Raw genomic sequence first — 14,449 nt, 5'->3', positions numbered from 1 at the left:
GAGGATCAGCAGACATGCACTCAAAGGAAAAAAGCCTTTAGAACCAATAACTAGTTTCTGCATCTGAAGTAGTATTACTGAATTTAAGATGGACATTTTACTCTGTTTAAATCCACGCAAAATTCAATATGAATCTGATAATTCCAGTGGTTCCAATTTCTGCAGAATTTATTTAAGTGTTATCAGCCCTTTAGGACAATTTCCAAATATAAGCCCATGACGTGTCTTCTGGAGTCTGCAGCAAGCCTCAAACAATAGCCTGAAGAAGTGGTAACATCTGCAATTCATCAATAATGATGGTAAAGTCAGAGTTCAGTTTCTCTGAATTGTTTAATCAAAGCTACCTGTAATATGTTTATCCAGTGTAGTTGATCTGAAGAAGTAGGAATGACATGGGTTTGTATCTAGTCCTTGCTAAAGGACCTTTGTACCCTACAGTATACTTAGCATTGCTTTGGGGTGACTAGAATCATCTGTTTCCATTACCTCTCTTAGGAGACTATTCCACAATTTAGATCTTATCAGGGAGGACGACAGACAGTAAAGTGGATACAGAAACAAAGAGGTTCCATGTGTAGCAATTACTACTACTTTTTGCCCCATTTAAGACACTTAATTTCAGTTTGAACAAGACTTGCTGCCTTTATGTAAGTTATTCTTTGCATCCCATTATTCATCCTATTTACAATGACTGATATTTGATATAATTAACCACTATTTTGTAAACAAGATTTATATTAAACCATTCTTCTGGCTAAAATGCTAATTCAGTACAAATAGAAAAAGTCAATGTTGCATGATCATAGTACAGTACACATTTTACAGCATGTAACAAACTCAGTATTGAGATAAGTTGTAACATTTCAGGAGCAAAGTGATTACAGTAGTAGCATTAACTATCCATTTCCAAAATCTTAAACTGTACTGCATTACATTCAAATCAGTCCCCAATCAGACTGGAGATGAACAGCACATTTATTTATTTGTGTTACAATGAGCAAGACAAGTAAACCTTACAACCAGAAAGGTAATCAAGGGCTCAGCAGCTAAAAGTGATAATTATTTGTATAAGCTTAACAACAACATGTCATGGTTTGTTGAGATCACAACAAGAAAGAAAGCATTTCCCTTTTTAAACAAGTATTCCTAATTTCAGGTTTCACTTACACTTGCTATGAGGCAAAGTCAATGTACTGCATGTCAACATGATCAGAAGGAATCATTTGTGCACAAAGCCTACACATTTTTATGTTTCCCCCAACTGCTTAAGTGTATAATTCAGTTTTTTTTAAAAAGTATAATGGAATCATGACCACCATTAGGACAGAGGGGGGGAAGTTTTAATTTTAAATTAAGGTAAAAGTTAGCATGCAATTTCAATTGCACCGGGCAGGGTCATTTTAAGAAAAGACTTAAACAGCTTCCTTCCATTTTAATCTATCATTTATTGAGGAAGTTATTCTGAACTAGGTAGGGAGAACATCTGAGCCTATTTGAAGTCAGAACTCTACCTAGTTCCTAACTTATATTTTTTTCCAGTTACATCGAGTATTCTAAGATGCTTTGGGAGAAGTCATATAAAAGTGTTAAATACAAATATCCTGTGCCTAGAAAGGAAGCCTCCTTTTTTTCAAGTCTATGGGCATAACAGAAAAAAAATATATCTTGGACGGCTTAAAGAATGGTTGACAGTGGGATACAGTGCTTGAAACCCCAAGAAGATTGCCCCCACTAATTTTTTTTTCAGTTTTAACAAGCAATATTTTCATTGTTTTCCAAGAACTCCAGAGAGTTTATATAGATCACACCCATAAGAGAGAGCAGTCTTCTCACTCTAAGAGTAATGCCTTTTAACCCAATTTCTTCTGCATCCGGAGCTTTTAGATTTTTTCCCCCTCTTTCCTGTCATTACTAGCCTGATTCCTTCAAGTAGTTTAGTTTATGCACTCCTCCACTATGTGGGCAACTGGTGTCTACCTTCAGGGTTCAGACATACACCAGGATCCCTTGTGTGGCTAGTGCAGCACTTATGAAAAATCTACAACAGCTCACAAAACTGATTTAATAGTTTGAACCCTGATGGTACCTGCTACCATAGCTCAAAGGAAAACACTATCTTTAGGGATGTAGGCGGTCTCCCCCTGTCAACCATGTCTATATCTGGACTACTTATCTGAGCTAGTGAATATCAGGACACTCGCCCAGAATTAGTTCCACTGGCTAAAAACAAAACTAGGAGACAGGTAAAGGTGAAAAAGTTACATGCAGAAGAGGAAAGCTATGGAAGAATGGGATTCTGGAGTGGGGGAATGTTTGTTAGAACAATAATCCAATTGGTGGAGACAATGTGACTCTTACTCACCCAGTGGCTAGCAGGTCATTTTTTGGTGCCAAAAACTACTGCTTAACTAAGAACATGCAAACAACTTGTCAGCTACCCCATGTGAGCTAACCTGATTTTATTCAGATTTTGAAGGGTTTAATACAGTAAGTTATATAAATGAAAAAAGACATTTACTATTCACATTACGTCTTTTCACCCTGAGATAATTTTTCAGCCACAGTCACCCAGAAGTATTTGACTCAATCAAGATTTTTTTGGGTGCCTTAACTTACATCCATTCTGTAGGGCCATCACCAACATCTGATTTATAAAAGTGCTTTTTAAATGGGGCTGTTACCATCTTGAAATTGTAGTTTAATTTTACTAGCAATATAAAGCAGTCTACCTTTTTAAGGGTTCCAATGAAGCTGAGAAAAATCTGTAAAAAACCATCGCTGCATATTTATTTTAATAAAAGGGCAGATTTATTCATGTTTACAAACAAATTCCAAAAACAAAAAGGAAAACAGGTATGCTACCTACTAACAACCTTTCAAAATGCCAACAGCCCTCATGCTGTATGAAGGATTCTATATATTAGAAAAATCAACACAGTTCCACTCACAATTCACCAAGACAGCACTATGCTAACATGTTTAGACAAAAACAAAAAGGACTAAGGTTCTGATGTATTTTGATTTAATCCATTTTGCCTGAGATAACAAAAGTATTTCAAGCAAGTTCCATCACATATTGATGTCCTGCATTAAACAATCCTCTACTAAATTCTGAACAAAAAAAGTTATTCAGTAAGTTTCTCAAAATTTTTAAAAATTAAACAGTTGTTTCAAAACCATTAAGTAGTAAATGTATTTAAGAAACTAATTAGGACAGAGGCCATAACTTCATTAGAACACCACTGCTCATGTTTTTACAAAGCATTAGTGTTATCTATTTGGCTATTAGTATTAGCAATTTATCTACAATATTTAACAAAGTAAATTGCAGGCAAAATTTAGTACAGTTTCAATAGAAACACCCTTTTCCTGAAAATACAGCAGTATTTGAAGGACTAATTTTTTTCTCTGCATCATTTATAAGGAAGCTTCCCATCTAAGAACAGGAACAAAAAAGTATCTACAAACCTTGTAAACAGATCTGTATCATTTATAAACATAAATAATCCAAATTATTAACAGCCAACAGCAGAAATTTAAGTATCAATTCAATGATCCAGGGCTTCTTTGCCCTTCCCAGCCCTCCCCTCAAAAGGATCAAGATAAACTAAAGTTCTAACACACTGTTCAGGACCATTAAGTACAACTGATGATCCGCAGGTCACTTATGCCGAGTTACCGTTTATCTGTCAGAGTTCATTATTATCCCCGCCCCCCAAAAGCACCCTCAAGTCTGGCAGAAAGCTTTTTTAAAAAAATAAATCTACATTCGTACAAGTGTGTCTTCTGTTGAAGTCCAGGACAAGACTACTATCTTGTCCATCACAATGTGTGAAAAGACCCAGTTTCAATTTGTTTCTTTACAATGCAGCTAGTGTGTTAACATTCAGCTTACAATCAGAGTGATGTTTCCAAACTATGTAGTGGGCTCCCTGGGGATGAAGAGGTAGCAGACTTGTTCATGTCTGTTGTAAGGTGAATTCCACTGTCAACCGCATTGTTATTTTTGTTGGGAGAAGGGGGAGGAGTGGAGTTGCGTTTTGTTGGAGCATCATCTTCAGCATCAGTATCATCAATAAGGGGAATATGAGGCTCAGAATCTTCTATTCTAAACTCAGGATGCGTCATAAAATTGTGAATTGAACTTCGTGTCTCAGGTTTTTCTAATCCTTCATATAAGGAACTACGAAATGCATTCACCACTCGGATCTGTAAACAAGAAAGAAATACAAAACACTGTTAGTATGCTGCAGATTTACTAGTAGTGAATATGGTTCTTATGAGTTTGAATCCACAAACAGCTAGACATGAGTGAATCGAATTTGTATGTAATGTAGTGGAACTTGCAATAAACTGTAAAAAATGAGGAGCATTTCAGTAGAGCACTGCCAATCTACAGTTGGAATAAAAATTGTAAAGTGTACTGTAAAAAACTGAGATGTCTAAAAATTCAAAGTAGTGGTAGAATTATTTCATTGCTTGACGTGGGCTAAATGTTTTCAAAAAATGAAGTCAACATGAAAATTTTATCCAATGTAATTATTCACAAATTCAACAAGTTTTACTAAGGAATGTTTTATTCAACACCAAAGGGAAAAGGCTAAAAAAGTTGGGGCACGCAGGGTTACTATTTCTCATGCTGGGGATTAGGATGTCACTGACTATGAAAAAGCCAAGCAAGTGTTCACCGAACGTCACAATGATTGGACATTTACCAGCAGGACTCATGCAAAAGATACCTCTAACAGCTGTAAATATTCGAGTATATACCTATTTGCCACAACAAAATACATTTCCCCCCCATAATAAGTAATATGTTCTGTGCCTCAATTTGTTAAAAGTTGTAATAAATTACAAGTTACATTTTGCAATTGTTTTCCATTATGTGCAAAATTAAGTTTTTCCTGATGCCTTTCAAAAGGCGAAAAAGTTAAGCATTTTAAATGCCTCCACAAGTTAAGTGGCAGATACAAGAACCTCTTTTTGAGAATAGTGTATGAAAATTTCCAAGACACACAAGTATTGGAATTGCTGCACATTTCAGTATGAAGGCCACCACTGAGATTTAAGTAATCACCTTTATATACACAAGTGTGCATCTCAGATGACAAAAACATACAAGACAACCAACCAATGTGTAAGCTGTCACTGGCTAATTATAACAAATTTTATATATACACACATGGCCACGTCTGTCTTCTATTAAGAGGTCAGTTCTCTGCTTTTGGTGCAGAGATGCACACAAGAAGAGAGTCCAAAAAGCTTCATATATACTGCTGAAGTTGTATGGCTTATGTACCATTTACAACTATTAGGTTCATGACATTAGAAGTTGTCTGTTAATTTGCAGTTTAGAGCCAAAAAATGATTTTCTACCAACTTAGTAGAATGTGTTACTTAATGAGAAGCTGATAGAATGTACACTCCGTAAAAGTTAACAGGTTACAGAACTCTTAGGTAACATGTCGAGATCCAAAAATTAACCTTTGCATTTAGCATCTTTAAGAATTTACTTTAGCTTTGCCATATAATCCCTCAGAGTAAAGTATTTGTTTTGCTAACTGTTCAGTCTGAAATCAAAATCCTTAACTATTAACTTGTAATTAAATGAGTACCTATAAAAATCAACACTAATATCAAATACATTTTTCTAGGCAAAACTGACATTGACAAAAAGGAATAGAAATGCTTCATCACTTCTGTAGCTCCTTTCACTGAGGTTCTCTCAGCAGTGTAATAGAAGTTGGGTATTATTACCATTTTACCGGTGGAAAATGGATGTAGAGAGAGTAAGTAACTTGCCCAAGATCACTGAGTAAATCAGCATAGAACTCTGGAATAATATGCAGGCCTGATTCCGAGTCCTCTGCCTTCATCAGCAGATTCCCATGATCAGCTGGTTCAGTACTATTCAGTTAGGCCCTGATTCAGTAAAGAATTTAAGCATGTTTAACTTCAGATGAAGAGTCCCATTAAAATAAAATAACTCAGGTTCTTTGCTCCTATTAATTTAGCACTAACGCCATTCAGCCATGACTTCCCTTTGATTTATTTTATATAAAAACAGACATGTTCTCACATCCATCATTATAGCACCTGAGCAATAAAAGAATGTACACTGACAGAACCCAAGACATGAGAGGCACTGAGGAAGTGCATGCAAAACCAATTAACAGTGAAAAGAAAATACAATCTACATACAAGACTGGCACCGTTCTGTCAAGGACTGCACTCCATCTAGTCACAGAAAGTGCATTTTGGCACCATCTCATGCAAAGAATCCTAGAGAGCCTAGCTTCTAACGTCTCAAATCAGTAAAGCTGTGTATGTACCTCCCTACAATCAGAAAAGTCTTATTGTTACCGAGTTAAAGGGTTGAGTCCTTACACTAGTTTCAACAAGGAAAGGCCTTGTTACAAATAGTTGACAAGGTATTTAGCACATCTAGGACCACTTATATCTCTGCATTATTAATGACTTACAGCTTTAAATATCAGGGAAACCATGTCTGACTCTGGTACACTTTCACTAGACTTCCTAGACATGTTTGACCATGAAGAATCAAAATTAATTCCTTTTCTTTGACTGGGATCCCAGTATATCAGAAGCGTCAACAAAATCTGGTGCTTGCCCTTACATGCCTACACAGTGATGGAGTGTTATAAGCACTCCACGCATATTTCCCTACCTACGAGGTTTGCATAAGGGCTGCTCAGAGTTATAGCCTCAAAGCTCAGGGGAACACAGGGTCAAATTACTCCCCAATGATAGCTTAAAAAAAAAAAAGACCAATGGTCCATCTAGCCAAGTATCCTGTCTTATGACTGTGGCTGGTGCCAGATGCTTCAGAGGGAATGAACAGAACAGTAATCCACCCTGTTGTCCAGTCCCAGCTTCTAGCAATCAGAGGTTTAGGGTTGTGTCTCTGAACATCTTGGCTAATAGCCATTGATAGACCTGTTCTCCACACACTTCTTCTCTTCTGAACCGAGTTTTATTTTTGGCCTTCACAACATCCTCTGGCACCGAGGTCCACACAGACTGTGTATTGTGTGAAGTAGTACTTCCTTATGTTTCTTTTCAACCTGCTATTAATTCCGTTGATCCCTGGTTCTTGTATTGTGAATTGGTAAATAACTCTTCCTTATTCACTTTCTCTACACCAGTCAAGATTTTAATAGACCTTTACCATATCTCCTCTCAGTTGTCTCTTTTCCAAGCTGAGAAGTCTCTTTAATCTCTCCCCTATGGAAGCTTTTCCATACCCCTAATCATTTTTGTTGCCCTTCTCTGTACTTTGTTCCAAATCTAATATATCCTTTTTGAGATGGGGCAACCAGAACTGCATCCAATGTTCAAGGTGCAAGAGTACAATGGATTTATATAGTGGCATTTGATATTTACTGTCTTGTTATCTATCCCATTCCTAATGTTAGCTTTTTTTATTGTTGCTGCATATTGAGCAGATGTTTTCAGAGAATTATCCACAGTTAATCCAAGATCTCTTTCTTGAATGGTGGCAACCAATTTAGACCCCACCATTTTGTATGTATAGTTGGAATTATGTTTTCCCCATGTGCATTACTTTGCATTTATCAATGAAGAATTTCATCTGCCATTTTGTTGCCCAGTCACCCAGTTTTGTAAGATCCCTTTCTAACTCTTCACAGTCTGCTTTGGACCAATCTTGAGTAATTTCGTATCATCTGCAAACTTTGCCTCCTCACTATTTACCCTATTTTTCAGATCATTCATGAGTATGTTGAACAGTACAGATCTTTTGCAGACCCCTCTATTTACCTCTCTCCACTGTGAAAACTGACCATTATTCCTACCTTTGTTTCTTATCTTTTTAACCAGTTACTGATCCATGAGAGGACCTTCCCTCTTATCCCATGACTTCTTACTTTGCTTAAGAGCCTTGGGTGTTCCTAGCCTCTGTTTGCCAGAAACTGGAAATGGGCGACAGGGGATGGATCACTTGATGATCACCTGTTCTGTTCATTCCTTCTGGGGCACCTAGCATTGGCCACTCTTGGAAGACAGGATACTGGGCTAGATGGACTTTGGTCTGACCCAGTATGGCTGTTTTTATGTCTTTCTGAAAGCTCAAATAAACTATATCCACTGGATCACCTGTGTTCACATGCTTGACGACAACCTCAAAGATTTCAAATAGATTGGTGAGGCATGATTTCTCTTTATAAAAGCCATGTTGACTCTTTCCCAACATATTTTGTTCTTTACTGTAGTCTCAGCCCATATGCCTGATACTGAAGATAGGCTTAATGACCCTGTAATTGCCAGGGAGGGGGCATGGCTCCTTCTCCACCTTGAGACACTGGCTATCAGAGGTGGGTGCCAGGACAGGAGTAGGACAGGACAGGACACTGCTCCTTAAAGCAGTGTTGCAAATTAATCCCCTTTCCACACCAGGACAGCAAAATGCTTCCTGGCTGCCCACCAGAGGATCATGTGGTTGTGTACTACCACTTGCAGAATGCTCTGCTTAACAGGCAGAATGTAACCCAAAGTTACTTCCCATATACGGAAAGAAACTAATGAACATTCCCATAGACATCAGATTTTAAAATACAGTGCTATACTGCACATCCCTATTCCCACAAATAACAGAACGTACTTTGTATTTGTGGCACTTTTCATTTAAAGACTCTAAGTGCTTTACAAACATCAAATTAATTAAGCCTCACAACATCCCTGTGAGGTAGGGAAGGATCCTCATTTTACAGAATGGAACACAGGTAGACACACACGTGATTTGCTCAAGCGCATACAAGAAATCTGAATCAGAAACAGAGCCCAGAGGACCACACTTTCTTTTTAAGAAGAAAACTCCTGAAAGCTTTTAAAAAAGTCTCTGCCAGCACTTAGGCCAGCAATGTGAAAGTTCTTAAGTTAACTAGCCTGAAAAGTACTTAGCTAACTAATTAAGTTTGCCACTTGCTAACCCATAAGAATGTTTGCAAATGTTAAAAGGTAAATTATTACAACAGGAGGGAAATTCATCTAGTCAAAAAAGTTTAATCTTTACACATTTATTTAAATAAGATACTTGTATATTAAATCTATAAATAAGTGTGCTGAAAATACTTACACGAAACAGATATACTTGAGATTGAGGATATAATGCATTTAAGTATCCATTTTAAAACGAACTATTACACTTCTAGTCTTAACAGAAGAAGGCTGAAAAACCCAGATGCCACTTAGTTTGGAGAACATAATGTAAAGAGAACAGAGTTAAGTAACTGACAAAACATCACTTGCACTGGAAGTTTATGTACTGCTGCCAAATGAACCTAGAGAGAGAGTTATCCAGTTTGAATTAAATAAAGTGTTTTACAGTTCAAATATCTTAATGTTCTTACCAATGCCCCTGGTTGATTGGCTGAATGCTTCTGCAGCTTTCTGTATAGTTGTAAATTTACTACTATTGTAACTATCTGGAACAAGCCTATTTTATTAACCTGTACCCTGAAGTTGAAAAATAAATATTGCCATCTGGTTAAGAACAAGTCCAACAAAAAGTAAGATTCAGTCTATGAAGCATTCCTATCAGAAGCAAGCTTTTTTTGGTCTACATTTTAAACTTTGAAAACTTTAATTTAAATAATTTAAATCATATTTTGCCAGAGAAAGTGTTAAAATGTAAAATATGTAACTTTCAACTGTATGTTATTTTAGATTATGGTTTATTTTCAAATTGGTATTACCTACTTTCGTTGGACCAGTTTAATGTTATATGCTGCATTGAGTAAATTATGAACATTTTCATCTAATGATTCATTAGAGGCATATACTCGAAAATTTACAACAGTTTTCCTATTTCAGTTTTTAAGAAGTCCCTCTGTACATGAATGAATGAAGACACAGTACATACAGGCTCACAGCTTTCATGTTTAAGTCTTTTGTTGCAACTGTTTCCATCTGTTCTCTAGCCCTCTAAGAAAAAAGTCTTGAGGACTCCACTTTGTGAAAAGAAAGCTTTATGAAAAGCCTTAACGATGAATTTAAATACTAAGGAGAAAATGAGAAACGTTAGGTGTGTGAATTAGGAAATGTTAATTTCATGCACTTAGGAACACACACTCACACCCCACAGTAGTAGAAGCAGTAGTAGAGGAAAACACTACATGTGTAGGGGTAGAAATATTTGTTACATCATGATGCTGGCTGGCGATGGAAGGTTGCCGCCTTAGAGCCCCCTGAATGGTACTTCCACTCTGGAAAGCATTCACTACATCCATCTGCAAGGAATCAGAGATTGTGACAGCTTGCTCAGCAAGAGAGAGAGAGAACAAGAGAAAGGACCATCCCATCTATAAACACACAAGAAGTAAAGAAAAAAAGGCACTTTTTATAGAGTGATACACAAGCAAGAGTTGCATTTAGAGCTGAAGGAAGTAAAGAAGGAGCTTGAGGGATTACAGAGCCATCCATACCCCCATCTTGAGAAAAATCTCAGTCACACAGTTTAAAATTGTCACCTTATTGGGGTAAAGGGGACAAAGGGGAAGATTTAATTAAAAACCTCAACTACCATCTCCTCCTACCTTTTCCAAGACCATACCTGAGTTTGTATCCTGTTCAGGCCCCTAAACCACAAGATCTGACCACGACGCAGTTCTCTTTCAGCATGATCAATCTCTTCTACATCTTCTGAAAACTCTTCTTCGGGAATCTCCTCCTTCTGTGTTCCATGCCCAGCTTCTTTAAGGAATTTCAAACGGCTGGTTGGAATTGTTGAGATCAGCTAAAGATGAAGGAAAAGATGTATAAGAATTAACAGAAAGAAGAATGGTAGTACAAATTATATTTTTTTAAATGTATTTGAAGTCACTGAATATACAACGTTGAAGACTTTGCCACTTTTTCCTTTAACCTATAATATTCCGCAAAAACTATTTTAAAAATGAAACGTATCTTTCTACTTCAGAGATACAACTTTCAGTGTAAAGCAACTGTCCTGATATCCCCCTATTCACTCAGTATTGCTGGACACTCTCCAGCTGCAAAAAATGTGAGAACTCATCCCCCTACAACCTCATTTCAAAGGTGTGCAGCTGAACTCAGGCTACTGGAATTCTAAAATTAAGTGCAAGCGCTTCACTAAATAAAGAAAATTTAAATTAAAAGCATAAAACTACCTTAATATAATGTTACAGTTATCATTATAGGATATTAAAAAAGAGTCTGGTAATACAAAAGTTAGAAAAACTGTCAAATTACATGTCTACTATTTATTCATGTAGCCCACACACAGCAACACCCACTTAAAATTTTGACACATGCTTAACATCTTTTGGATGTAAATACAATCCTCATATGTACCCAAAAGGAAAAACCCAAATATATCAGCAAAGCAAAACATGAATTCATCTCAGGTTGTCTTAGCTTGTACACACACACACACACTTACCTGGCCCCAGAGTAGTGTTCCCATTCCCAGGAAAACGGACCATAGCCAATGTTCTATTGTAAGTTCTGAACAACTGAAAGGTTTCCCACCAAACTGTACAATAATTATCTGTGGAAAAAGGAAAAAAAGTCAGAGAAAGCAATACTTATTGAAATTTGTGAATTAGTGAATATAGGTCGTAGATGTAAATTTTAGCTACTTGGTGCTTCAAATGTAACACTAGTCACAGAAGCTGTTTACGTAATATATTAACTTTAGTTTGTCGTAATATGTGTTTTGATCCCCTGCAATTCCCCAGGCACCATCTTCAATCTAAACTTCACGTTAGATACAGAAGAGTTTTCCCCCATGCTTACCTTGTACTTCAAAAGTAAAATCTGATTGTAGTGATCATTTAAACAGTTAATCTGGTTCAATTTAACAGATAATATAATATTTTTCTTTATGCCTACATCTAGAAAAACAGCAGATTTTACAGAGACCAAGATTTATGTTTACAACTTTTTTTTTCCTGCTAGACAAAACACAGATGTGTATTACAAAGCAGAGTTGTAACTCTAGATTGTATAAAAGCAAGTACTGTATCAAGTGGACTCCCCTCCCAGAACTAGACATAGTAGTAGTATTTTCCTATTTTAAAGATTGTCCAAAAAATAGCAATTAACACAGCACTCATTAAACAGCATTTCTGCACATCCATTTCAAGCTTAGCAACAAGTATAAAAACCAAAGAAGAGTTGATTAGGAACCATAATATGAGCAAAAGTGAAAATCTGAAATCAAACCAGAAATTAAGGTTAAGTGTAAATCGTAGTAATTATCCATGTATTGTTTAGTGAGGGCAGCCAAACACATGCTATCATAAGCATACACACATTTGTATGCTTTACCTGTCAAAATTTAGAGATTTTAGGAAAACCAAAATACCAGCATTAAAAACTAATATTTGTAGTGTATACACATTACAGCATGGTAGCACTCCATTTGTGTATCATCATTTTAAGTTAGCATTTGGCTAACTAGATCTTTTTCCTAAAGCTTCACATATTATATTTTAGTCTTTAAAAAAAATAAATCTCAAATTACTTTAAAATTAACCTTGTACTCTTGGGTTTTTTTGTCTGTCATTTGTATTATGGAGCCCTCAAGGAGCACCAACCAAGACTGGCGAGCACACAGTGCTCGGCACTGTACATACATATAGTAAGAAACAGACATGTCTTCTCTTTGAAGAGTTCCCAAACCAAACAGCCAAGACAGGAAAAAAGGACAGGAAAAAGTACTAATCCCATTTTATGGATAGGGAACTGAGGCAGAGAGATTCAGTTCCAAGGATACCTATTTTACTCCTTTTAAGGAATCATTTTGCCCAACTCAGCAAAGCGTTAATTTTTTCAACTCTGGTACTGTATGAGACAACCTACTAAATACTTTAACATCAGTGCCAACAATGTAAGAGACTTCAGTTAATGAATTGAAAGCCATCTGACCAGTTCAAGTTTTGTTTTATCTAGCTGACAAGTAAGGATAAATCCTGTGTTTCACAATGCTGTATCAGAGTGCCAATGTGTTACAGTTCCTGTAGAGTACTTTACATTTGCTAAGTGATGCATAAACAATCTTTAAAAAAAACCTTTGAGGTAGGTTAGTCTTAGCCCCATTTTATAGATTGGGAGGATAGAAAAGTGAAGTAACCTGCCCAGAGTTACAGAACAAATCAAGTGTAAGAGCCAGGATTAGAATTCTCAAGTTCCCTGATCCTATTCCTGTGTTCCTGTCTCTAAATCACAGTGCTTCCTTGTTTCATAATTTTATGGAATTTCAAGTTTTCAGGTAAAACAATCTTAAAGGTGTGGGTGAGTCTTGGCAAGGCTAAGTGGCTATTTTGTACTTGGCAGTTAAAGGTTATGTTAAACATAGCATAGTATTAAATATATGTTTTAGTACATTTCTAGTTTTCCTGATGAACCACTACCACCATAAAAAAGGTGGTGTTAGAAACAAATGTGAAACCACAAGTTTAAGAGTCCAGAAAACATAGTTAAGTTGTCATTCACATGTGTGAAGCTGAAAGATACTAGAATTACTTGGCCTGGGAAGTTAGATGTCATGTGATTGAAATATTTAAAATTTTAGCAGACTGTACAGATGTTTGTAGTCATTAATCTTACAATAAATTAAAGGAAATATAATCTCAGAGTATAGTCAATTTATGTAGTTTGTTGCAGCAGGCCATTCAAATACTTGATTTGATTATGCTGATATTTCCAAGCTGATGTAGGTATAATTAATTCTCACTTTGTAAGGGTATAAACTGATCAACATTGCATGTTTGATAACTGTACACTTTTTCTTCTAATGGGTCTTAGTTCAGCTAATTATATAGGAAGCTGCTGCACTTTACAAGTGTTCTGACAATGGGTGACTTATATTTAGAACACATTTAGGTACATAACTTTTCAAAGTCAGATTTAAAAGTATAGATTTCCATAATGGGAAATGGTCCAATATTTTAGGCTCAAATTTTACATTTGTAACAAAGTTTTAAAGCTCAATTGAAAATGGTCTATTTGAACCAACTTTTCCTCCCATGTGGGAAAACGAAGCTGTTCATGTTTATAGATATATAAACTTGACATTACTTTCTCTGGAAATGGTGATACACCTTTAGTGCAAATAAATAAAATATGACTAACAATATTAAATTAAAATCTTATATTACCTACCTGCACAATAAACGTGCCCAGAACAATAATACAGAAGATGGCATTGTTGAAGATTCCTTCAAAAACATTTCTTTCACCGTGGATTTTCCGGGCATTGATTTCATTAAAAAGTTGCATCATCACAAATGTATTAAAAACAATAGTGTAATGCTCTGAAGGAGGAGCATGCAGAGGTGCATTTCTTCCACTATCAATATCAAAAATTCTCTCACCTGTGTAATAAGATATTTCAGTATCATGAATTAACAAAAAAAAACAATTAGAATCAAAATATTAAAGAGGT

At 36.1% G+C, this 14,449-nt stretch overlaps 1 protein-coding gene across 5 annotated transcripts in view; it reads right to left on the bottom strand.

Annotated features, from left to right (window-relative positions):
* Window positions 1–2,785: 2,785 nt before the first annotated feature.
* The window catches only part of ATP2B1 (ATPase plasma membrane Ca2+ transporting 1), a 103,691-nt gene continuing 92,027 nt past the window's right edge, over window positions 2,786–14,449 (bottom strand). For 4 of the 5 annotated variants that reach the window (XM_039496996.1, XM_039496995.1, XM_039496997.1 and 1 more), the window contains exons 18-21: window positions 14,167–14,378; window positions 11,441–11,548; window positions 10,592–10,774; window positions 2,786–4,209 (exon numbers count right to left, since the gene is read on the bottom strand). In XM_039496996.1, coding sequence (XP_039352930.1) covers window positions 3,898–4,209; window positions 10,592–10,774; window positions 11,441–11,548; window positions 14,167–14,378 — 815 coding nt within the window. In that variant the 3' untranslated portion in view covers window positions 2,786–3,897. Of the gene's footprint in view, window positions 4,210–10,154; window positions 10,269–10,591; window positions 10,775–11,440; window positions 11,549–14,166; window positions 14,379–14,449 lie in introns of all 5 variants that reach the window. The other variant, XM_039496999.1, reaches the window with a different exon arrangement.

This window comes from Mauremys reevesii, linkage group 1 (genome assembly GCF_016161935.1).
Source record: "Mauremys reevesii isolate NIE-2019 linkage group 1, ASM1616193v1, whole genome shotgun sequence".
Taxonomy (NCBI): Eukaryota; Metazoa; Chordata; order Testudines; family Geoemydidae; genus Mauremys; species Mauremys reevesii.
This window is presented reverse-complemented; position numbering and strand designations above follow the sequence as displayed.